This window comes from Mobula birostris, chromosome 6 (assembly GCF_030028105.1).
Source record: "Mobula birostris isolate sMobBir1 chromosome 6, sMobBir1.hap1, whole genome shotgun sequence".
NCBI classification, from domain to species: domain Eukaryota; kingdom Metazoa; phylum Chordata; class Chondrichthyes; order Myliobatiformes; family Myliobatidae; genus Mobula; species Mobula birostris.
In genome coordinates, this window is record NC_092375.1 from 137393447 (window position 1) to 137420466 (window position 27020).

The 27020-nt window shown below is 39.6% G+C and overlaps 1 protein-coding gene across 1 annotated transcript; it reads left to right on the plus strand.

The window, feature by feature from the left end:
* Positions 1-1102: 1102 nt before the first annotated feature.
* LOC140199405 (eIF5-mimic protein 2) lies at positions 1103-26773 on the plus strand. The gene is made up of 12 exons (XM_072261446.1): positions 1103-1202; positions 12350-12423; positions 13726-13902; positions 14742-14836; positions 16078-16143; positions 16759-16894; positions 18635-18744; positions 19909-20079; positions 20964-21110; positions 22905-23043; positions 24336-24458; positions 25701-26773. Exons 2-12 carry the CDS (start codon positions 12360-12362, stop codon positions 25727-25729), a joined length of 1257 nt encoding a protein of 418 aa, XP_072117547.1. The 5' UTR covers positions 1103-1202; positions 12350-12359; the 3' UTR covers positions 25730-26773.
* Positions 26774-27020: the final 247 nt, after the last annotated feature.

Here is a 27020-nt window from a genome sequence, read left to right on the forward strand (position 1 = left end):
GGGGTGGGGTCCACTGAACCCATGGGGGAGGGGTGGGGGTAACTGCTTTGTCGAGATTTCCTGGTGGCTCCCATTTCAATTCAACCTCCCATTCCCATATTTCTGCTTCAGGCGTTGTCTACTGCCACGTTGATGCCGAACTCAGGTTGGAAGAGTAAAACCTCTTACTCTGTGAGGGTAACTTTCAACCTAATCACATGAACATCAATTTTCCCCTCCTCTTTTCCATTCTCTGTTCTGGTTCTCCTCTCACCCACTCTCTCCTCAGTGCCATTCAGCTCCCTCTGGTGTCCCTCCTCCTTCCCTTTCTTCCATAGTCCACCACCTCTTCTCTTTCTTCAGCTCTTCATCTTCACCTTCCAGCTTCTTAATTCACTCCCTCGTCCACCCACACACCTTTCCCCTCACCTGATTTCACCTACCATCTGCCAACTCGTACTCCTTCTCCAAATCCCACCTTATGATTCTGGCTCCTGTCCTGTCCCCTTCCTTTCCAGTTTTAATGAAGAGTCTCGGCCCGAAACGTCGACTGTTTATTCTCCTTTATAGATACTGCCTGACTGAGCTCCTCCAGCATTATGTGTGTGGTGCTCAAGCTTCCCAACGTTTGTTGAATCGTTTGAGTTTATCACATAGGAGACGAGACTGAGAGACGGAAGGGTTACCACAGCGGAAGCGTTCCACTCGGCCGGCAGAGGAACCCCCCCGTCACGTGCGCTGACGTGCGCAGCCAGCGTAGTATTTCCCTCACCACGCCCATTACGCGTTTTTACGTCAACAGTTAGGTTGCGTGAAATGACATCAGCCTTCAGGGCGACACTATATGCTTGTGCTTTATAGGGTGGAAATGAAAAGCACAGGGTTAACAAAAAAGTCTCGATTCACGGCGACTATATCGCGAAAATATTCATCTTCTGTAAAATGAAACGGTTAGGCAAAATAAGCAGGCGTGGTCCCATAACACTGCAGCAGTTTGCAATGTTCTGAATGACCCCTGGCTTTCTCCCTCACCTCAGCGGGCGGTAATCCGGTCTCTGACCCACTGACGTCAGCGGTGTCCCCTGTGCTGGGCGATGAGTGGAATCGTCCCGGCCGTACAAAGACCGCGCATGCGCACAGCTTCCGGGCTCTCACTGTAGGTCACCATTTGTATGATAGTCTAGTCCTGCGTGTCACTGACTTGTACAGTTGTATTTATCTCGGTGAGTGCTTTGTGTCCGGCCTCTTTCCTTTCGTCTTTAGAAGTTGTATGATAAATAGACGGGTGGGGGGGGGGTATCGATGCTAATTTACCGTAGCGCGGTGGCCGACGGCGCGGTGGTCGTACTCGTGGTGGGAGGGCGAAGCCCTGTTGGAAAGGGCGAGGCGGCGCTGGTTTGATTCCCCGGCGGCTTTGAAAGGAGAGCTGTTTGTTCCTGTTACAGCCGGTTGTGAGAGAGCACAGGCCCGATCAGCGCCTCGGAGAAGTGGGAGGGAGAGGGGTTAATTAAATCGTCTGTGGTGGTCCTCGGCGTGGTCGCTTCCTTCCAGGCCGGCCCGCTCGCAGTCCTACTTCTCTGCGGGCCTTCGTTTGAGAGTCACCTCGCCGAGTCTTGTAGGAGAACGATGGGCTGTTACTGTCCGATTTCCTTCCTTCCTCTCCCCACCCTCCCCGACGGGTATTCACTCTGTTTGGTTCTCGGCTCAATTTCTTTATGCACGTGTCTCCGCCATTACTGCAATTGGCTTTCGGCGGCCGAATTTACTGTCTAAAGGGACAGGATATAATCAGGTAGCGTCGTGTCCCCGGTCTATCTGTGACTGACAAAATAAGAAATTAACGTGACGGGGTGTGAGGTACAACTCGGAGAGTAAATTGGAGGCCACGCTGTAAAATCTTGAAGCGCACTCCTCGTTACTAGATCGCTCATTCCTCTAGAAACACATGCAATGCAGATGCTGGAATCTCGCCTATGGTTTTGGCCAGTGGACAATATTTTTATCATCCGCCAATTTGTTTTCTAGAAAAAAAATTATTGGGGGAGTAGCTGGTCTAGGACTGTTAAGTTGGAAGTTACTTCTATTAATATTATTAGGCCATACTCCACTTGTTGACAATTCTTTAGCTGTCATACTTGGAGCACATTTTTATTGATTCAAGATTTTGTTTAATGGAGGATCTTTTATCCCACAGAAACAAAAAATGTTGGCATGGATGTAATTCAGAGAAACAAATTATTCATCTCATGACTGTTATAAATTGAATTAGTTTAAATCAGTCCTAAAATCCATATATGCCTCCTGAAAGAAATAATTTTTTAAAAAAAAAATGGTAGGCTGGTAGTTTAAGGGTCTTTTGCTAAAGGTGTTCCAAAGATAATGATTTATTTTGAATTTTGTAGTAAGTGTATAAGATTTTCAAATAAAGCTGTTCCCTGCTCTAGTGATTAGTTGGGCAGAAAGGCAATGTACAAACTTCATTTTAGCATGAGCCTTTATTTTGAGCTTTTGCTAACTGACAGTAAACTTCATTGTAGAAAACTAAATATTATTGTTTTGAACTGTATTAAACTTCCCACATTTATTTGCACTTCATACCTCGTTCCATATTTTGGACTACCAGCTGCAAAAAAAAGTTAAGATTTGAAATGTTTATGTAGGCTCACTGCCACAGTCATGTAGACTCTTGGCTATAGTAATCCCAATAGTGATTGTATTTACAGTCCATTCTAATGGCATAGATGGAAATTCAAAGTGTAACATCCATGTTTGTTGCTGGAATATGACGTTCATTGTTGAGACAATGTGGAGTCTGAAAAGATAGGATTGAGAACAAAAGGGTGGCAGATGGTGAATTGTAAGATACCCACTTGCTTCCAAGACTTGGAGCCAGGTTTTTAAATCTATCTTTAAATCCTGGATGTGGGCTATTGGATCCTGCTGATTTTTCTGCCTTTGTCTTGAGTTTGTTTAATACTGTATCCTTGTGATTGAATTTTTTTGCAAGTTCCTCTTATTTAAAATGGCTTATCTGTTTGGGAATATTTGCATGATCCTCCAAAGCAAAGACTGATGTAAAAAAGATAATTTTAGCATATCTACCATTTCTTTGGTTTCTGGTGTTTATTCAGTAACTTCATTCTCTTTTTATGCTTATCTTTGCCACCTTCCTACTTGTATATCCATTTTTAAAACTTGTTATTTGAGTATTACACTTAATTTCAATCAATTTCAGTCTGTTACTTCTGGATCATAAAAACTCCATCGCCCTCTTGCCTATTATGAACCCTTGTCACTTTGTACTGTATAGCCTAGTTTTCAATTTAACTTTTGCTTGATCTTCTTTGCTAACCAAAGATTGATTCTGAGAGAATGGCAGTCTTTCTAATTAGCAAACATTCTTGATTAGTGCAATTGTTTGGCTATTTGAGTATGTGCCTCTGTTCACCTACTTACCAATCCCTCATCCAAGGTGGATTGGGTAATAAGCAAAGTCCAGCTTTGTGCAATTATAATTGCCTTTATTCACATCAAGGTTGATAGTTTTGATTATGTGATGCTCATCCTGAAACTGTATCTGGAATTCTGTAGCATTGTGATTGTAGTATTTTTTTTAACTACTAGATCTCTTGGTTAATCCATTAGTGGTGTCCAAAACTAAAATGGACTGTTTCTAGTTAGGTTCCATGGCATACTTGCTGTAAAAGGAAGCGATCCTTGAAATACTTCACAAATTCTTCTGATGATACTGCTGCCTTTTAGGTTCATCCAATCGATATGTAGATTAAATTCTCAATTGCGGTTCCCTTCAAAGATGTGTCCCTGTTCATGCTGTGCCTTATTGCGTGGACCCATTTTGGGGTCTTGGCTACTCCCATTGCTGCTTTTTCTGTTCATAATTTCAACCCAAATTGATTCTACATTTGTATCCACTGCCTCCATATCATGACACAGAGATCTTCCTTAACACTGCCACCTGCCATGTTCCCCTTTTGGCCCTTTCAAAGACACTGTGTAACCTGAAATGATTGCTGGCTATGCACCTAACAATACTATTAGATCATGTATGTGTTGATGTCTTGTCAACTCCTTTATTGTACATTCTATGTACATTCAAATAAAGATCAAGATTTTGTGTAGTGTTTACTAATTCTGGATTTGCAACTTTAGGGGCAAAGGAAGCAGGCCTTATTTTTTTGAAGGAAAGTATCAAAGATGCTAGTAATATGAAATAAAATTAGAAATGCTATTGGGTGTCATTCAGGGAGAAACTATTTGTATTTTGGGTTAATGATCTTTAATTAGAAATGCACATTTATTCTTGCCATTGTACTTCATTTAACTTAATTTTTTTCTACTAATTAGGCTCGGAGAAGTAATTCAGTGGTCAACGTACGTAGCTGTCATATCTTTAAATCACAGTTGTAAGCTTAAATCACAAAGGTTTATTTGAGAAATAGGGGAGCTAGAATTTAGGATTAACTAGACCATTATGGCCAATTATTATTTAGCATTTTGGTTTTCATTATCTTTGTGAATATAGGGATGTGTGACAATAAACCGAAAATAACAGTCTTGCTTGTCTACATTTCTGCATTTTGTTTTCAACAGTATATATTCTTTGCAAGTGTTGCTTTTGTTTGGAAGCTTGGATATATGGGAAGTGCATCTGCATCAGTGGCATAATGGTTTTTTACCACAAAGTACAATGTGGCTAGTACATCTCTAATTCACACAATGCTGGTGGAACGCAGCAGGCCAGGGCAGCATCTATAGGAAGAAGTACAGTCGACATTTCGGGTGGAGACACTTCATCAGGACTAACGGAAAAAAGGGATAGGAAGAGATTTGAAAGGGGGAGGGGGTGACCTGCAATGATAGGAGAAGATAGGAGGGGAGGGATGAAGCTAAGAGCTGGAAAGTTGATTGGCAAAATGGATACAAGGCTGGAGAAGGGGGATTATCATAGGACGGAAGGCCTAGGAAGAAAGAACGCGGGAAAGGAGCACCAGAAGATGGAGAACAGGCAAGGAAGTGTCGCCTCACCTGTGGAGATCGGTGGGAAGGGATGGGGGGGGGGTCTAATGAACAAGGGAGTCGCGTAGGGAGCGATCCCTGCAGAAAGCAGAAGGGGGGGGAGGGAAAGATGGCACTTACCCTTGTAAGCGGAGGATCTCCCTCCTGGCACTTATCCTTGTAAGCGGAACAAGGGCTACACCTGCCCTTACACTTACTCCCTCACCACCATTCAGGGCCCCAGACAGTTCACCTGTGACACTGTGACACTTCACCTGTGAGTCTGCTGGAGTGACGTACTGTGTTTGGTGCTCTCGGTGTGGCCTTCTATATATTGGTGAGACCTGATACAAATTGGGAGACTGCTTTGCTGAACACCTACGCTCTGTCCGCCAGAGGAAGCAGTATCTCCTAGTGGCCACACATTTTAATTCCACGTCCCATTCCCATTCTGATAATGTCAATCCATGGCCGCCTCTACTGTCGAGATGAAGCCACACTCAGGTTGGAGGAACAACACCTTGTATTCCTCCAACCTGATGGCGTGAACATTGATTTACTGAGTATGTGCCTTCAGGCTTCTGTACCTCCTTCCTGATGGTTATGTCCTGGGTGCTGGGATCCGTAATGGTGTATACTGCCCTTGAAGATGTCTTGGATACTATAGAAGCTAGTGCCCATGATGGAGCTGACAGCTCTCTGGAGCTTGCTTCAATCTTGTGAAGTAGCCCCCTCACATACCAGATGGTGATGCAGCTAGTCAGAATGCTCTCCACTGTACATTTGTAGAAGTTTGGTTTATCTCAAACTAATGAAATATAGCTGCTGTTTTGCCTTTATAGCTGCATCAATATGTTGCATCCAGGTTGGGTCTTCAGGGATATTGACACCCAGGAACTTGAAATTGTTCGCTCTCTCCACTTCTGATAGTTTCCCCCTGAGGTTTGGTGTGTGTTCTCCTGTTTTGCCCTTTCTGAAGTCCACAATCAGCTCCTTGTCTTGCTGACATTGAATGCAAGGTTATTGCTGCAACACCACTTGTCTAGCTGGTACATCTTCCTCTTGTACACCCTTTTGTCGCCATCTGAAATTCTGCCATCATCAAATTTATAGATGGCATTTGAGTTGTGCACAGCCACAGTCATGAGTGAGAGCAGTGGGTTAAACATATCCCTGTGGTGTGCCAGTGTTAATTATCAGCAATATGGAAATGTTATTTCCAATCTGCACAGATTGTGTTCTTCTGGTTTGGAAGTAGAGGATCCAGTTGCAGAGGGAGGTACAGAGGCCCAGGTTCTGTAGCTTTTTGATTAGGAGTGTAGGAATGATGGTGTTAAATGCCAAGCTATGGTCAACTAACAGCATCCTAACATGGGTGTGTATATGTCACCATATACTACCCTGAGGGTCATTATTACAGGAGATGCAAAGAAACGATAGAATTCCTCGTGTTTGCATTTTTAGAATCATTGAAGTTGGGCAAAGCCAATGTGTAAAAGACAAACTGCAAATACAAAAGAGACAACAAGAATAATTGTAAATAAAATTGAGCATGAGTTGTAGAGTGAATCTGTAGGTTGTGGAATCAGTGAAGTTTCCTACTCTGGTTGAAGGGTAATAATTGTTCTTGAACCTGCTGATGTCGGACTTGAGGCTTCTGTACTACTTCCCAGGTGGCAGCAGTGAGAGAGCATGGCATGGGTGATCAGGGTCATTGATGGATGCTGCTTTCTTGTTGCAGCACTCATTGTTTTTGTGCTCGTTGGTTTTCCTGTGATTAGTTGTTGAGGGCTGTGGGAGTTTGTGAAGATGACTCCATGATCTGTCAGTCAAAGCGAGCATAAAAAGCATCTGGGAGCAAAACCTTGTTTTCACATGTTAATTGGTTTTACTTTGGAGAAGGTGATAGCATTCAAGACTTATCACAGCAGTTGGGCATCTTTTCTGTGATTCAAGTTTGGTCTGGAATTGTCACTTCCTATGTGAGATGGCTTTTCAAGAGTTCATACTTGGACTTCCAATTTCTGTTTCTGATGAGAAATGGCCTCAAGCATTAACAAAAATCAATTGCATCTGATATAGTTTAGAGGATTCTGGGTCAAGAATTGCCTGTGACTGTTTAAGCTGTTCTTGCCCTATATTGCTAGCACTACTAACCATTTATGCTGACAGAACTAGTACATTGAATATGGCAATTAAATGACCTTTCAACCATTAATGATGCAATTGAAGGTCTTGGTGTTGTCACTTGAAACTTCTGAATACTCAGTTTGATTTTTGCCAGAAGTTAAATGACTTGTGGCAGCACATCTATGATATCAGAACACATTTGGGGGGAGGAGGTGTAATTAAAATCTGTCTCAAAGCATCTCGACCCGTCATGTGAAATGTTTATTAGTTTCCAACTTTCCATGGATGCTGCCTGACCTGCAGAGTTCCTTTGGTATTTTCTGTGTTAGTATGGATTTCCAGCATCTGCAAAATCTGTTTCGTAAAATCTGAAGCTTGAAATCAGGAACTTCATTGGAATTGTACATATCAAGGTAAATTAAGTGTATATGGAAATCTTGGCCCCACAACAACATGCAAGAGTTGCTTGTGGAGTGTCTTCACCTGTTTGATGATGGTCTTGACTATGCTCACCTATTTCATCATTAAGCATTAGGGCAGTGGTTATTTGACACTGATTTAGTTGCATCTGCATCAACTTTGTCATGTCTGGTGGGGTGTGGTAGGTTTTCAGTAGGCAAGGAGTACAACTGGTTTCCAGCAACCATAGATTTAGTGGAACAGGTTAAAGGTTTGCTTTCCTGCATAGTGGTTTGCCCAAAGGGAAGTTTGTTCACTTCCCATTGTTCATAACATACAGTAGATTCTGGTTAATTGGGACACATCAGGGCCAGGGCCAGTACTTTTTGGCCCCATTAAGTGGCTGTCCCAATTAACTGAAGTTTCATGGAAATTGTTAAAGTATTAAAAAGTCAAACTACAGTGTAACTGAGTAAAATTGTGTATTTAAATGAGATGCAGAACATGTTAACACTACCAACACTTCTACAGTACTATAACTGTATGAGTTCATGGTAGTCATTGACAGAGGAGTTCATCTGCTGTGCTCTTATGATTGACTGCAAATGAACTAAATCAGTTCAGACACCTGGTGCAGATAAGGGACTGCCTTCATACAATGCTTTAGATGATTGTATCCTCCAAGTCTTTTTCATTCCTGATGTTCTGGCATCTCCAGGCCTGAATGCTTGAAATCATGGTGAGCAAAACTGTTCCAAATGGCCTTGCTGCTTATTTCTTGTCAGCTATCAGTGGTATCACTGTTTTCTCAACAAAAGCACATGCAACTGATGCTATTTTAAAAACTGGTAGTTCGAAGCACAGTCTAGTGTCTAACAGCAACCCAAGTGCATGCGACTGATATTAGTTAGAACCTGTTCAAGTCCCCTGCCCCAATTCAGTGGCATAGTGTCCCAAATAAATGAAGGGAATCCCAGCTATTTTGTAAATGTAGTTTTTGTTCTGAGTTATCCCAAATAGAGGGCGGCCCCAATTAACTGGAATCTACTGTACTTAGACTATGTAGGTTTAAAGTAATTAAAAGGAAAAGAGTGAGGTGTTCTGGCATCTTCGTGTATCCTCAGAAGGCTCCTGCATAAGTAAAGGAGGTAATTAAAGCACAAACTTATTACAAAAGGTATGTGCAAGTAGGGAAACAAGGCTTCAGTTGTAAAGCATTATGATCACTTCTGGATTACGGTGTACAGAACTTTTAAGGATGGATGTCATTGTATGGAAAGTGATTTAGAAGATTTCCTGGATGAATATGGTTTGAGCACATTATTTAATCAGGAAAGATTAGACAGGTTGCTCTTGTATTTCTTAGCGATACATAAAGGAGCGGAGACTTGGTCTATAACATCTCCTGAAGGGTCTTCATGGGTTCATGTAGAGAGGTGTAGAAAAAAATTGACAATCAGGCCTTGTTTGTACAAAGACTAAAGTATCTCCCTTTAGGACAGAAATGATCTTTTGTCACTTCACCTGTCACTGAAGAGGAGTCTTTTGTGTTTTTAGACTCCTGATGTGCTGGAAGATTGCTGAGTTACACAAATTCAAGGTACATTGGTTATCAAAGTATGTATACAGAATACAACTGAGATTCATTCTCCCGCAAGCAGCCATGAAACAAAGAAACACCATGGAACCAGTTCAAGAAAACAGCAAACATCCAGTGCATGAAAAAGAATAAAATGCACAGAATATAGAGCATCTAACCAGGAGTCCAGTAATGTTCAGTTAAGCATTGTGCTGCGAGCCCACTGCAAGCAGCAAGGCAAAGCATTCTTCACTGAAGTGTCCCACCGCATTGATCACCTCCACTCAAAGATGGCAAAGAACTAGAATCTAGGAGAGCATGCAACATCAATCCCAAAGCAGGTCCATAGCCCCTCTGATTAATCCTTGCGATGTGGATCCTAAGACGCTGCACTTTTTTGACAGCTGCTAGCGAGCAGGAGAGGAAGACGAGTTAAGCGCAGGGAGATGACACTGGACACCTGTCTCTCCTCCGCTCTCATTCTCATCAAATTCGACTTTGCTCAACACCTCAATCAGAGAAAATCAGTGTTCATCATGGTCTCCAGGCTGCCAGGCCTCGAGGTTGCACACACTGCTCCAAGCCTCTTCGAACTCCCTCGGAGACAAAGTGCCCGATCACTCAATTGGTCCAAAAACAATCATCAAACAGCATGCAGCTTAGTAGTAGAATCATGTTTGATAGAAATGTAAGCAACACAAAATGCTGGAGGAACTCAGCAGGCCAGGCAGCATCTTTTGGTGGGTGGGGGGGGGGCAGGGAGTACATTCAACTTTCGGCAGGACTTTGGCCCAAAACGCTGACTGTACTTTTTTCCATAGATGCTGCTTGGCCTGCTGAGCTCCTCCACATTTTGTGTGTGTGTGTTGCTTGGGTTTGCAGCATCTGTAGATTTTCTCTTGTTTGTGATAGAAATGTAAAGTTTCATGAACTGTCTGCAGGATGTCATTGTTAGTCGCATTGTTCTCTGGTACCATCCTGAAAATACTACCACCACCTATATAGGAATGCAGAATTGGTATTTCAGTCAGTTTGGCTCTTTTAAAATGGATGTGAAGGGCTGAGTGGCCTCTTGCTAATATAATAGCAAAGCAAACCAGATGGTCTTCAGTTCACTGAATGAATTGCTGTTTGTGATTGACAAAGCTGATGGAGGAGTCCCTCTGGTCAGGGTTGACCACAGACATTGCACTCTCCTGGCTTAACAGCTAGTACTCAATGTGGAGAGCAAGCTGTTGCCTGTGTAGCAGCCCTACTCCACAGAGCTGGTGAATCTAAAGGAATGGCAGACTTTTGTGGTTTGGCATTAGTATGATCGCCAGACTGGCCAGTCAGTGTTGAACTTTACCCAGGACTGTCCTGGGGACTCCAGCTCTGAATTTTTCCTCTGGTTTACTCCTGAAGCCCTCCTAAGAGTGGGTATAACAGCAAGGTAGTGCAGGTTTGATATTGGTTTCCTTCTAGATGAGCTGCTAACCATAGCTGATGAATCCATCTGCCCAGGGTGACTGGTTTTAAGGTGCTAGTAACCTGCTTTTGCCCTTTCTGTTAGTAGAAACTGTTCCTGGTGGGCTTAATAGCTAAGCCATACGTGAAGGCTAGGAGCTGAATTTGGTTGTTGGAGGCTATTTGAGATGTATGCCATTGGCAGCATTTAGTGAATAGTGGAAGCTTGCCCCCATGGTGTCTCTTCTCCCCTTTCCCCCCTGCCCCCAGCCTTCCTGCATAACTTGTAGATTTTTGTGTTGTCTTGCCATTATGCAGTTTCCCAGTGGCTAATTCAGCTTTTGCTGATGGACAGTTTTATAACATTCTCTTTTTCCCATCTCCATTGGTATCTTTACAGCAATTTTCATTGCAATCAATTGTTAGTGCTGAGGTCTTAGCCCAAAATGTCGACTCTTTTCCATTGATGCTGTTTGACTTGAGTTCCTGCAGCATTCTGTGTGTATTACATTATTGTGTTAATACTGATATACGTTCATATATTTGCCTCCAGAGCTGCCAATATTACAGTTTTTGGATTCTGTGTATTTTGAAATTGGTGATTTTCATTTTTCACTAAATTAGTGGTGAATGTAATAAAATTGCCATAAAAGTAGCTGGATGACCTGGTATTCAGAGCATGTTTTCATGAAAAAAATGCAGTACTACAGTGCTGCAGCATTACAAATGCTTAATACATTGGGCATTGTCAACATTCTGCCCACTCTAGAATGTGGAACAGTAGAGCACAGTATGGGGCCTTTGGCTTGTGACGTTGTGCTGACCTATATAAAACTACTCCATGACCAGTCCAACCCTTCCCTCAACATTCAAAGCATAAATTAACCAGAGTTTTACAGAGCTGCAATGTTAGTTTGAACCTCTTGAAGCAAATTCCCTAACTAATGAAGGCTAACACTATATGCCTGCTTAGCCACTATCAGCTTTGCATGGCAGCTTTGAAGGACTGCGGATTGGACCCCACACTGTTTAAAAATCCAGTCACTGACCTTCCAAAGCGTATCACTTCACATTTTTCTGGACTGAACTCCACTTTAATTTTAACTGAATTTTACATACAGCTTCTAAACTATGGGGCAAATGTTTGTGTACAAACCACATTCCCAAACACTTGAGAAATGTGGAAATATTTTTGCTGTTTCTGCAAAGCCTTTGTCATGTGTAAGTTTTTAAGGAAGAATTCCAGTCTTTGGAGCACAGGTTGCTGAAAATATTGCTGCTAATAGTTCAGATCTCAAATATGTAAGAGGGTAGAATTTCAGAAGTTTGTGGCTCATGAGCAATAATGTTCTACAATTTTTAAATTCCAGGAGTTACTGCATTGGGAGCCAGTGTAAGAATATCAGGTAGTGAGTGTGGGATTTGATACAAGTTGAGCTACTGTGCTAGAATGAACTCAGTTTGTGTAAGTGATGGATTTGAAGTTGAACTGGAGATCATTGCAATAGAATGGCTTGTTAATTGCAGCAGTGTGTGAGGCTGTAAGTACTTCTAGTCCTATGAATCAAAAACTTAGAGCAAAAGTACATTCTTCTAGTTTGAAAATTACAATTAATTTGTTAATCTTAAATTTGTATTGTGGTGGATGCCTTTTGATTTGAATGTAATTAATTTCTTTAGATTAAGTTCCAGCATGTTTGTTTCCTACATTTTAGAATCATTTTAAAATGTGCAAATTGATCAAAGTATCTACACTGGTTGAGACATGATAAATGTATAAACTTTTTTCTCTCATGACAGGGTGTCTTTTATGAATAATCCAAAGCAGCAGAAGCCAACGCTAACTGGCCAGCGTTTTAAAACTAGGAAAAGAGGTATGTTTCAGAAGCTAAATGTACACTGTTTTTACAATGACACACTGGTGCAATCATTAAAACTGCCCTCTTGGCTTCACAGACTTCGGTTAAGTCTTATGTTGAGTTTCTCTACTCTTCCGTCATCATACAGGACTCTGGGTGGTTTAGTTTGCTTTGATTATTGAAAGACTTTGGATTGATAGGCTAATTGGCCTTTGAAAAGGATAGTGTATGCTAACAGAATTAAAAATGCACCTAGTGTAAATAATGCTTTGACTTTGAGTTGAAAAGCCTATTTCCGCTAGTTTAACTGCATACAAATTGACCTGTACTTTTTTTTGTGTAAGTGTGCATGCTTAATCATGTTTTCCTTCCTTCTGTAAGGGATATTAAACATTGCAAAATAGGGAAAAACGTTTGGGGAATATCTTGCATGTTGTGGTTTTCTTAGTTTGTATTTGGAGAAAATTAGTTTTAAACCAGTAGTCTTAGGGTAATTCAAGGGTTCTATTGAGAGCCCTCCATAATTTTCCCCTCCCTCTAAGTTGGTGCAGGTCAGAGTACACGATTAACTGAGGAGAAATTTAGGCAAGTTGGGATGTGAACAGCAGTAGGGTTTAGATTTAACTCAAAACTACAGTGCTATATTTCATACTATATTACAAGTGTATACGACTACCTTCATTCTGTTCCTTAATACATTAAAAAGGGACTTTTTGTCAATCCATTGCATTAATTTTGTTAATAATCCCACCGAATGATTCACCCATGAAACAGTTTCACAGAAATCAAGTAGGATTGGGAACTGGAAGCTATCGGAATAGGATTGTCCAAGTTATTAAATAGTATCAATTGTAACTACTTGTATTGTAGTGCTCTGTAATTTGATTGAATATTGTGTTCTCCCTAACACTGTCTTGAGTGGTGGAACATGTACTGTATCTGGTGATGAATATTGGTTTGCATTTTTTACTTTCCTGCATCGAAAAATTCAATTTATGGAGAATTTTATGTAAAATCATATTTCAGTTGGGTCTAACCCCAATCTCCTTTGAATTGACTGATATCCTTGTATCAGGAACTCAAAATGGCATTTACCTGGTATGGCACTGATCTGTTCCACTGTCACAAGTCAGCAATATTTGAATGAGGTGCTTGCTATACTAATCAAGATCACAACAGCATCTTGTCATTCTTGCTGATTAGTTAACATTTATAATGTTGTATATCTAAAGATTAAGTAGTAGGGTTTATTTGTAAGCTATAGGCATTTGTTTGCTAAATACCTACCATGCTGACAATGAACCTCTTGATATGCAGATGAAAAAGAGAAGTTTGAGCCTACTCAGTTCCAAGATTCTATTATCCAAGGTTTGAATGAAAATGGCAGTGACTTGGAAGCTGTAACAAAATTTCTTGATGCTTCTGGAGCAAAGCTTGACTATCGTCGCTATGCCGAGACCCTATTTGATATCTTGGTGGCCGGTGGGATGCTGGGTAAGGTTTCACTTATGGCTAACTTAATTTATCTCCTGGCATTTGAAATGAAGAATGACTCTCTGAATTTATTGATACTTTGGGTGGGGAAAATTTTAATCTTAATATGTTCTGGCATGCACTAATTGGAACAATGCTAGTATAAGTCTATTAATTTTGGTTATATCCTTTGATTTGAAATAATGAAGATGAACTTGGCAGATATTACGAACAGTAAGTGAGCTATAAGAAACAATTTATGAATGTTTTCCCTAGGAAAGTTAATTTCAATAGTGCAAATGATGGGGATGGGAAAAGAGTATGCCCTATCGAATATTTTTAAATGGTTCAAATTTCTGTCCTTTTCCACAGTCTTCCTAATCTCTGATCATTTTGTAATCTCAAACTTTGCAACTCCAGTTCTATTTTCACCATCTTGCTGTTGAGAGTTGGCCTTGTCACCCAAGTTAAATCAATTATAGCTGCTCTAGCTTTTGCTTGCAAGGATCCTGGGGATACCTGGATTAGAGTGAGGTTTTGTTGTAGGGAGATGGCAAGACTGGTTTGTTCCTTTTGTGCCCCTGCACCACCTAAGCATGCACCTTCTAATTAAATGTGCTGTGCACTTGCATTGTTTAAAGACTCTTTGAGACGAATGGCTTGTGGGTTACTGGGACTTGATCCCTGTCTTTTTCAAGTTCCTTTGGTTCTAGGATCAACAGCTGAAATTATTGTTCTGTATCTTATGTTTTTCATTTTTTTGTGAGTTCTTCAGTTTGTTGCCTGGACAGTAAAATAAAATTTGGAGAGACCAGTTATTTTGTATTAGAATCTGCTTTAGCTTTTGAATTTTTTTGTAGCTCCAGGTGGTACCCTTGCTGATAACGTGACCCGTACAGATGTCTGTGTGTTTGCTGCTCAAGAAAACCTGGAGACAATACGTGCATATGCTCAGGTAAATTACTGTTATGAAGTGGAGGGAAAGATGTTTGCATTGGATTTAACTTTCTGCTAAGAAGTAGTAAAATGACTATTTGAAACTTTTTTTGGTATGGCATTTGATAAGCTTTCTTGCAAGTTCTTTTGCTCCAGTTGCCCATTGCAGATTATTTTAATTTGCTAGGTGTAAGTAGTTGTAAACTACTAATTTAAAAATTCACAGTAACAGTTGTGGTCTAGTTTGAGTGTAGTTGAACAGTTGGAAAGGGGATGGTAACATAATAATGGGTCTATAAAAACAAGATGAAAGTAAAATATGTTCTGGAAATACTCTGATCAGTCAACACCTGAAAATTTGGCTTTATCAATTAACTTCTAAGACATTTTTGGCTTTTGGTTTAGATTTTAAGCACTTGCTGAATGTGGATGTAAGACTTCTGAGCCTTAAGTATGCTGTGAATATGAATCCTCAGTCTGCCTATTACCTGTCTTTTTCCTTCTCTTCCATACCCCTTTGCTACTTCCTGTAGTCTCTACTAAACTCTATACTGAAATTAGTGTTGCTTCCTTCTAGCTCTTACTGTTTTACAAAATCTTTTGTAACCACCTTCCAGGTTTTGGATGGCTGTTAGTAACTATTTGTAGTGATTTTAAGGTGCTTCATTGCTCTATTTGTCAATTACACTGTCAATGTAATTGTGTCATAAACAATCTTGTGGTATTTTGTGCATTTGTTGATGTTGAATTGCTGAATAAAAATTGTCTAATTTTGCACATTTTCCAAGGGTAAAAATGCTCTTAATTGGCTGCAACTGAAGTTTAGTAGGGAAACTGGGAACAAGCAATGTTGGGGTGGGGGAGGGGAAAAAAAGCAGGCAAGGGAAGAAGTAGACTGCATATTCATATTCAGACAGCCTATTTAAGATGAAGGATCTTGATCTGAAACAATATCACCTGTCCACTTCCCTCCTTCGATGCTGCCTGACCCGAGTTCCTCCTTCAGTGCTTTTAGTACTTTTTAATTGGTTGAGCTTCTGAATGAATATTCCATTAATGCTCACATGATTAAATATTAGTTGCTTACTAAGTAAGGACTGTTTGGCTGGAAAAAGTCTAGTGTTTTGTTTCTCTGTAAATTGTTGCCTATTGGTCATTGCTCAATGATCAGTCACATCTTGATCGACTTCCTAAAATTTTGTGCAACAGGTTAAGTTTCCAACATTTCCTGATTTCTGGTCATTTCTCTTTGCTTCACAGGTGTTCAATAAATTGATCAGGCGTTACAAATACCTGGAGAGAGGATTTGAAGATGAGATAAAGAAGGTCTGACTTTTTTGGCTGCCTGAAGGCTTTTTTGCTCTTGGTAATATATGGTTCAGTTTCACAGCAAGAATGAATCATGATTGCCCCATAGCCTGCTCTACCATTCAAGAACATGGCCGCTGATTTCACTAGCTTCATTTTCCTGCCTGGATTTTTCCTTCCACTTCCACCCCCACCTCTACCTCCATCCCCAATGCAATGATTTTCCCTGTACTGCACATCTTGCAAATGAATCTGCATCACTTTTAAACTGATTGTTGTTATTGATAAGGTATCTTCAGATTGAATTGAATTGTTTGCTTTGAAATGAAGCCACAAACTTGAATGGGTTTATCACAATGTCTACTTCACTAGTGGCTCACATGAGTAAAGCTGTTTTTTTTGGCGCTGAAATTGGAAATCGGTTAAAATCTGTTTCTGAGCTGCTAAAGGCAGTTTAGCACAAAATTGTGTCCTGCAGGCAAAATAAGTAACCCCTAAGAACTGAACCTACTCAAACTTTGTGAAAATCTAATGTGTCAAATGTGAATTTGTAATTCTACTTCTGTTTTCTGTATTGGGCATTTCCTGCTATGATTGCAAACAAAAGTAATTAACATCTGTGGTTTGTTTCAGTTGCTGCTATTCCTGAAGGGATTCACAGAATCTGAACGAACTAAGTTAGCAATGCTGACTGGGATTTTGCTAGGCAATGGAACATTATCATCCTCTATTTTGAGCAGTCTCTTTAATGAGAACTTGGTTAAGGAAGGTAAATTTTAATGAGTTATGTTATGAATTTTTCTGTGAGGTAACCAGTCATTTGTATCTACACTTGAATGTATTTTACAAAGTTGTTAATACTAAAAGCCACTTTTCAGTAGCATCTAGGGCTGAAGTTTGAGGTAATCCCAGAGCTTCAGATGATAGTAGCTCAGTTGCAGCCTCTTAAGCTGTTAGATTTCGAATGTAGCTCAAATATTAAAGCTGCTTAACAATGGAATTGAAGGCCTTGTTGCAACAAATTGAGCTAAAGTGCCCTCATTCATCTTTCTAATTTTTCTTTGGTTCACTTTCATAGTACTGTGAAAAGCCTTGTATTTTTTTTTTGATAAATGGTACTGGGTTGATTTAAATTTTTAATTAGAGCTCCAGAGTATTCTGCTTTTAATTGCATTGATTTATTTTGGGTCAATAAATTGTAACATAGACACAAGTGACAGCGACTCTTGGTAGCTGCTGGAATATTGGAATTGTACATGTTCCCCAGGTTTCAACAGACTTCTGCTCCCAAGAACAGTTTGTAACCCAAACAACTTAAGTTGGAAAAAATTTAGGCCGGTCAAGAGTACTGTGGTCAACAAGGGTGTTTAATTCAATATTGCTGTGAATACAGTTTCACCTGATAGAAGATGCCCACAGGCAAATTCATCATCCTGGTCTCCCAAACACGCACATAAGTAGGCAGTTTGTAACCTGAAGAGATCCTGTATTGCAAGATATTCCAATTTGAGAAAATTCCATAGTTTTAAGCAGTGCTTGTTTGGTGTAAGTATGTTTGTACTTAACATCCCTACTGTGGCATAGGCTGCTGACAGCAACTCACCAGAGCCCTCTGTCCTAAGCCAGTCTTTTAAGTTGTCCCCAGGTGTAGCCCGTCTTGGTGTATCCTTCCTCTCATGGGAATTAAATCTTTGAAGTTTTGTAGCACTTGGTTTTTACAGGACAGTGTTACTAGCCCCGTACCCAATCCTCCTTTTGCAGCAGGTCTTGAGACCATCATTAGTAGATTTTTGGTTCAAATAACTGGAGTATATCATAAATACGAGAGAGTCAGCAGATGCCCTTAAATCCTCCTTCACTTCCATGCAGGGTCCCAAACAGTCCTCCCAGGTGAGGCAACACTTCACCTGTGAATCTGCTGGGATTGTCTGTGTCCGGTGTTCCCAGTACGGCATCCTCTACATAGGTAAGATCCGTAGTAAACTGAGGGACTGCTTCATCAAGCACCTCTGCACCATCTGCTGTAAGCTGGACTTTCGGTGGCCAAACATTTTAATTTTGGTTCCCGTTCCAACGGGTCGGTCCAGGGCATCCCCTTGTGTCAAGATGAGGCCACCTTGAGATGGAGGGGCAACACCTTTTATTCTGTCAGGGTATCTTCCAACCTGATGGCATGAGTATTTATTTCTTCTGGAAAACAAGCCCCCTCTCCCTCGCCACCCCCTCAATATTCCTCACTCTGACCTTTTACTTCTCACCTGCCTGTTAGTTCCTCCTGGGCCCCTTCCCCTTTCCCACCCACTTGGCTTAACGTCTCTCCATCTTTTTATTCTGGTGTCTTCCCCTTCTCAGTCCTGGTGAAGGGTCTCTGCCTGAAACATCTGTTCATTTCCATAGATGCTGCCTGACCAATTAGAGTACATGCCAATATCACGGTTAAATAGAGTAAAACAATGTGTTTAACATTTTAACTTCTATTTGCCCATTTTATTTTCTGTTCTCATTCCAGGTGTTTCAGCAGCATTTGCTGTAAAACTATTCAAATCCTGGATATCTGAAAAAGACATCAATGCTGTTGCTGGGAGCCTTCGAAAGGTCAGCATGGACAACAGATTACTGGTGAGTATTTAAGGAACAATTTGAATCCTTTGTTTTCTCAGTTATTTTAAACTTTTTTTTCCCCTGGAAGTTATTCCCCCATTTCAAGTGTAAATTACTAAAACAACTTGAAATACTCAGTATGCCTGGCAGTATTTATTGCTTTGATTTAGTCATGTAGTTCCAACCTTGCTGTCAACAATTCAGTATTCTTATTAGCTTGGTGTTCAAAATGCCCAAGCTAAAATTTGATTGTAAAAGTGCAATATGAAAGAAATGCCAGCAAGCGTGTACATATTATAAGTTAGGTGGCTGATATTTTAATTGTGCTCTCCAAATTTAGCTTAATCTTCCATGTTAAGTTTGCATTGCAGGTGAATCATCAGCAATGCTTTGTCTGTTGCTTTACCTCATAAAATGGCTACATGAGTGTGTACTTGTGGTCTTCTGCTGCTGTGGCCCACTCATTTCAAGATTTGATGTGTTCATTTAAAGATGCTCATCTGAAAGCCACTGATATAGCTACTGTTTCCTTTCTGTCAGCTTGAACCACCCATGCTACACTGTCTGGCACCGACAATCATTCCATGGTGTTTAATCTGAACAACTGAACCTCTTGACCATGTCTGCATGCTTTCATGCATTGAGTTACTACCACATGATTGGCTGACTTGATATTTGCATTAACAAACTGGTACAGGTGCATCTAATAAAAGGAGTGAATGTAGATCTGTTTGCATGAAGATATTTCCCTTGATTTTTTAAAAACCCTTTCATTTCATACATGCAACTTGAGATTTCAGTAGCTGCACTTCTGTACAATTACACTGTTTAAAAGGCATTCAGACAGAAACATGGATTGGAGGGACTCCAGCTGAATGTAGTTCAAACTGGTCACTATGGAGAACCTGTGCTGAAGAGCCTACTTCTGTGCTATTTAATTCTATGGATCTGCTTTTGTGAATTGCTTTGTCTGCCATAGTTGTGGTCTTTTGCTATATTGTACCTCTTCCTTTACAGACACTTTAGGATCTTTTCAAATCTCACTTCCTGGGGATTGACTATATGGTACAGTTGTATCAATATACAGGGATTCATTTAAAAATGCATCACTTTGTCAGCTTTGTGTTCTAGCCAAAGAATATTATGAGATAGTTAATATAGTTTTAAAATATTTTTTTGCAGGAGTTATTTCCAGCTAACAAACAAAGTTATGATCACTTTGTTAAATATTTCACTGATGCTGGTTTAAAGGAACTTGCTGATTTTGTCCGCAACCAGCAATCTCTTGGTGCACGGAAGGAGCTACAGAAGGAGCTCCAAGATCAAATGGCTCGTGGTGATCCCCTCAAAGAGGTATTGCTAAACCTAAAAAGGCTGTTACGAATGCTTAAATAAATCTTTGCACAATTTCTATTATAACTTTTCTGTTTTCAGTTTGCTAATTTTGATACTTGAGGAAAAAACACAAAACACGAGTATCTAAACTGATGGACTTATCTGTAAAAATAATTACGCAAACACAAGGAAATCTGCAGATGCTGGAAATTCAAGCAACATGCACAAAACGCTGGTGGAACACAACAGGCCAGACAGCATCGATAGGAAGAAGCACAGTCGATGTTTCGGGCTGAGACCCTTCATGCGTTCCATCAGCATTTTGTGTGGGTGTGTGTGTGTGTTGCTGTAAAATAATTAGTTGTCTTGGGTAATTAAAAACAGTACCTGAAGGCTTTAATGTTTCCATAAGATGTGTGCATTAGAAGATGCTTTAATCTAGCTGTATTTCTGAAAGCGGATAATATACAATCATTTTTTAAAATGTTAACTTGTGTATAAAATGTTTAGATTAATTGCTTTCAAATCCTTGAGTGATAGATATGATAGTGAAACAGGTGTTTCTGATGTGGAGTCTGTATCAGTCTTTTTATGAATACTATTTTTCCCCCTCCACCCTCCACCCTCACCTCCCCCCCCCTCCCTCCTCCCCGCTCACCTTGCACATTTAGGGCAGTTCTGTTCTTAGCTTGACATGCGCCAATGAGGTCAATTCAAATTGGCTCAAATAATCTGCAAGCCATTCAAATGAGTAGAAATTGAGTAATAATGCTTGCTCTGTCAGCTATTCAATGTACCAGAAATGTAAAATGAGACCATTCATGTTGTATGGAAAAATCTGATGTAAAACTAATGTTTGAAGGATATGAATAAAATTAATATTATTCATCCATTTAATTAAGATTATCACATATGCCAAAGAGGAGATGAAGAAAAATAGCATCTCTGAACAGACTATGATCAGTATTGTTTGGAACTGTGTAATGGGTGCTGTGGAATGGAACAAGAAGGAGGAACTGCTAACAGAACAAGCCATTAAGCACTTAAAGGTAAATTCCATTTGCTTTCAAACAAATGATTTTTCTCATTTGTAATTAATGGAAAGTCCCAAGTTGGGAAATTCATTGTGCAGTTATTCCATATTTTAGTGTATGTGTGGTTCCAAGGGGGCGTTTGAAGCTGAGAACTTGGTCAGTTTTTTTTTTATAACTTTATGTAAAGTTTTGCTGTGGTGAAAGGAAGACTGCAGAAGAGAATGGCCCATTCTCCACAGATTTGTTAGTTTATTCATCAGATTTGAAGAAATAGAACTTGAAGTAAGCTGTTTGACACCTCTGCAGGCTTTTGTATTTTGTAAGATCAAGACTGACCTTCTGACTTGGTATCAATTTGCTGTTCTTTATGTGGTGTGGGGGTAATATCATCTTCTAGATGTGATTACTTTAGAAACCTGGGAGAATGTCATGTTGGAGAAGAATGAGCTGTAATTGCTTTTAAAGCATAGATTTTGCAATAAATCTATAGTCACTATAACCCACATAATAATGCAAAAGCATTTTCTATTCCAAATTGAAATTGGTCTCAATATGGAAATAACATTATAATAGATCACCCTGTACATAGTTAACCTTAATTTTTCTGCTTGATCCTGATCGTGCTTTAAGAACTTCTAGTTTACAAACTGCAAATTATTTACACCAAACATAACAGGCCATTCAGCTCTTCAAGGCTGCTTTCAATAAAATATTGGCTGATTGTATAGTGCCTTGAAAAAGTATTCAGTCTCCAACCATTTGGTCACGTTATTGAAGATTACAACCATGGATTTTGATCAGTTTAACTGAGAACTTTCATTTTTGAATCACATGCTTTTTTTCCCACAGAAGCCCAAAAACAGAAAAATTCCAAAACATGTCAGCGATTTAAAAGTATTCATCACCCTTTGCTCAGTACTTGAACCACCCCTTTCAGCTGTCACAGCTAGTAGTCTTTTTGTATAGGTCGGTTAGTTTTACACAACATGATGGTGCAAGATTTGCCCGTTCCTCCTTGGAAAAATTACTCAAGCTGTGCCAAGTTGGTTGGGGAGTGGCAGAGGATGGCAATCTTGAGGTCTTGCCAGATGTTCATTTGGGTTAAGATCAGGGCTCTGACTAGATCACTCAAGGACACCAATTTTCATTTGAAGCCAGTCAATGCTTACTCTGGCAGTGTGCTTTCAGTTGTTGTCTTGCTGAAGAACCAACTTCCTCACCATGAAGAACCAACTTCCTCACCAGTTTAAGCTTTCCAGCAGGGACTAGCACATTTTTATACAGGATTTGTCTGTATTTAGTAGCATTCCCATTGTGACTTGACCAACTTCAATAAATTTCCCAAGTAGCAAATGAAAGTAAAATGTGAAAATAATTGTGGGAGCTGAATACTTTTTCAAGGCATTGTATATTTCAAGACCATGTTTCTGAACTCATACTCTTTGACACTTCTCTTTCCTTTTGAATTTATTGAGTGATTTGTTCTTTATTCACCTCTGGTACCCCCCCTGAAACACTGGGGGGGTGGAGCAGGTACTCAACTAAAATATTTGGTACTTTCACATGCTCATCTGAGTGCTGAAATATGGCTACTGAGTTAGATGTGTTTTTATACCAAGGTTCAAATTACACATTTGTCCCTGCTCTAAAATCCCTTGCTCTGTGTCCTACTCTTGTTACCCATGCTCCTTTTTAGACACAATATTGAAGAGTAGCGCTATTTCCAGATCTGTACTTTGAATAAAAATTGTTTTCTGTATGTTTTAATGTTTCTTGTGATTATATTTTCCATTATTTTTCCGTTTTCAGCAATACAGCCCTCTCCTTGCTGCCTTTACCACCCAAGGTCAATCAGAGCTGACGTTGCTGCTGAAGATTCAGGAATATTGTTATGACAACATTCAGTTCATGAAGGCCTTTCAAAAAATTGTGGTGCTTTTTTACAAAGGTAAATTCTGTCTTATGGCTAGCCTAATAGAATATTTGATCCTACACCATCATTCAAAATTGTTGTTGATCTACGCAGTACCTTTCTTGACTACCCCCATAGTCACTGAATATCCCTTAATATACCAAAATCTATCTTTATTGAATTTGACTGAGCCTCCATAGATGACCTTCCAGTGCAGAATTCCAAAGATTTACCAGCTACCAAGTGAAGGTTCTCCTCTTGTTAGTGCTAAACTTTTGTAAATAAATCCTCTTTTTTAAAAAAAAAAATTATGATTATAGTTGCCTGTATCATTTGGTTTGTTGATGTTCAGTGACTGCAGATGTCTGTTATTTTGAAAATCAGTAATAACCAATCTCTGATCACTTTTCAGGTTTGTGCGCCGTAGTAACTGACTTTTTTTTAATCGTGCTGTATCCAGTCTGCCTTGATTTTTGTCTTTATTTCTGAAACTTCTTCCTCCATAATCCCAATTCCACCCAGTTTATTATTAGCAGAATCAAATTTGGGATTTGACCTTGCCAGCCAAATCACTAATATCGGTTGAATTGCTGTTGCCCAAACATCAATGCCTGTAGTTCTTCCACTAATAATGCATTAATCCAGGAAAAATCTATTTTATTTCTATTCTCTGATTTGCCAGACTAGTCCTCTTTTGTTCTCTGCGGTCCCTCACTTTTTGAGGTGAACAGTGATTTGGCTTTGAGATACTTTGGTGCAGCTTCTGAAAATAACATCGCTGGATATAACATGGCTGTTTGATTTTAAATAATAAATTTTAAAACCAAGTAATCAGTATTTTGGTTTCACTTTTAAAATTTCATGGTGTACCATTCAACAGCATGGAAACAAGACCTTTTGGTCCAACTCGTACATGCTTGATCCCAGGTGTCTTGGCACTTCCTGTGGCAGTTCAATCCTTAACCATCATCCTTTGGAGGCGGTAGTGGAACAGAGAAATTTGCCTAGTACCCATGAAACTTTTCCCTCCTGCTTTAAACCTTTCCCTTCTAAATATTTTTCCCTCTACCATGGCAAGAAGTCTTATCTACTCTGTCCCTCATGACTTTTACATTTTTAATCTATTCCTGTAGCCTCTTTCAGTACGGGGAAACAATCCATGTCTATTCAGTCTCTCCACTTTACTTCAGTCCTGGCAACATTCGTGTCAATCTTTATTGTATCCTTTGCGCGTAGCCAGATCCTTTACGGTATGGTGACCAGAACTACACACAGCTTAGATGTGTTTTTGTGAGCTTTTATTTTGTTCCTTTTGTTCACATTTGTAGCTGATGTCCTGAGTGAGGAAGCAATTTTGAAGTGGTACAGAGAGCCCAATATGGCAAAAGGGAGAAGCATTTTCCTAGAGCAGATGAAGAAATTCGTTGAATGGCTCAAGAATGCTGAAGAAGGTAGTATGAAGGTCCTTTTGTAAATGTAGGCACTCCTATCTATAATTCAGTTATGGGTAGGTCCTTTTTGGGAGTTTAAAATAAAATCCCATTCTTCTATTTGATTTGGTCTCACTAAGATGGCTCTTAAGCTCCCCTTTGAGACTTGAGCACAGTCCAGTGTAACATTTCAATGACTTGCTAGATTTTGGGCAAGATGGAAAATTGGTAGTCCCATTAACCCATTGAGATCTATTTGTCATCTTCCAAGATGAACAGCAATCTTTTGCCCAGCTTACAATCTTTGCCCAGCCAAAGAAGGCATGACTTTGACAAAGATGTTTATTACTTTGCATTAGAAGATTTTGTTTGCATTGTACTATATGCATTAAATTGCATTGGATAATTGGGTGAACTTTAAAATTGTTCCCTAATATTAAACTACCTGCCCTGAACCCAGGATTTTGCTACTTTTTAATATGGCACTATGGTTTGATGGTCTGAATTCCAATGGATGGGCAGGAAAGGCACCTCAGTTAGACCAGAAACTGTCACAAACTTTGCCTTGTTTTGATGCTGATGTAAAGCAGTGTTTAGCAGATGGATCAGCTGCATGTCTGCCATCACCAAAAACTAAATATCTGCTTAACTGGTTTTTATATATAAAAAAAAATGATCACTTGTGCCTATTAAATTGTTTTTGAAGGACCAGTTTGAGGAAGAAAACCATACAATGCTCTTACAAGGGTAGTGTCTTAAAGATGCAAACTAGATTAGATGGATTAGAATGGGGAGGCGTAATGTCCAAAAATTTGTCACAACCAATTGTAAGAATAAAGTGCTGTTAGATTAAGGGCACTGGTTAGATTACCAGCATTGAAAACAAGTTAGAACAAGCACAATTGATAATCAAGCTCTGATTAAGGTGGGGGTTTGTTAGGTTCAAAAATGTTGAATTGTAAAAAAAAAGTGCAAATTAATACTTGGGGGGGAAAAAAAGGAGAATCTACAAGACCTGGAATGCTTGAATTTGATGTTGAGGGAGATGCAACTGCTCTAATTCTTCACTACAGCATTCAATGATAAACAAACTTCAGCACTTTGCATTCATCCATATGTTAAAGCCACAAGCTTTTTTTTTAAAAGTGGGAGGCATAGTTATCCATTCTTTGGTTGTTTTTTTTTTCCAGGAATTGGAAGTATTTTTCAAAGGTAATTTTTCACCATTTCCCTGCCCTAATTTTAACTTTATTCTTTCCACAGAATCAGAGTCTGAAAGTGAAGAGGACTGAAACTGACTCAATTGAAATCATGTTCTGTATTTTTAATAAACAACAGGGGTTGTAGAGTTGAATTTCAGAGTTCAGAAATTGATTTGGCATTCTACCTCCTGTATTTTCTACTGTAATATCTAGATGTAAATTAAGGGCTTTACAGTGATCACACTGGTTTGTTTTAATTTCATTTTCTATATAATAAAAGTTATTGCTGGCATCATCTGACTTGAAATTTAGCTATAAAGTCAGTTGCAGTTACTTTTTGACCAATTGGATTGTTGCTGTTCATTTGGGAGCACAAAGAAAACATGGTTGGGGGTACAAGCTGTATGTAGCTTTCAGCAGTTAAGCTTTGGAGGACCTAGCACTTAAGACCAAGTGACAGCATCTTGTAGGTCTGGTGAATGAAATTCAAATTTAATTGTGGCATGTTGCTGACTAGGGCCATTTCAAAGTACAACTGTTAGTCCCCATGAAAGTTACCAAGAATTTACAGGAGGAGGAAGTTTTAAAACTAGGACAAGGTATATTGTAATCTCCCTTTAGCTGCACAATTGTATTTTTCCAGATCAAAATTGAGTGCTTGTTCAGTTCCAACTAACAGTATTTGAATTTAATGGTATCCTTGTGAATGGAAATGTGTGCATCTTTTATAATTGTACAATCCTAAAGTTGTGGTTCAAATGAAGTTGGTTCCTTTTTTGAGTGTACTTGGAAACTGGTTAAATTTAAAAGCACAGTCCAACTTGCAATATACTTAGTTCATTGGATAGTTACTTTTTGCCTTCATGAGGTACTTGATTCATGTGAATACTTATTCTTAAAGCATTTTTGCATCACACAACAGAAGAGGAATTGTTCTGGGCACTTCAGCTCTGCAAGTCCTTTTCTTTTGTTGGCATTCAAGTTTACAGCCAGTGAAGGATACATGTTTCCAGATCATGGTTCGAAAAAGCTGCACAGGGCTGATGTGTCAATGATGGTGAAACCTTCCCTTATTAAAAAAAAACTGTTAACTTCAGTTGTGTACCAAAAAAATTAAACTTTTTAATCAATCAATTTGCTTGCTAAACTGGCTTTTTGCAGTTAGGTTTCCTTTGCGTGGTAGGTTTGCAAATACAGCTGTAAATGTACAAAAACATTTGTGGTCACAAGATACAATGGACTACCAGGACTGAGTTAATTAGTAAATTAAATACTTCAAGTTAATCAAGCTGCCATAATCTCCTCACCCACCTGTCTTTTGGAAAATCTTGAATGCCCATTACACCTGTATGCTCTTTGTAGATTAGTTCCTATTTGTTGA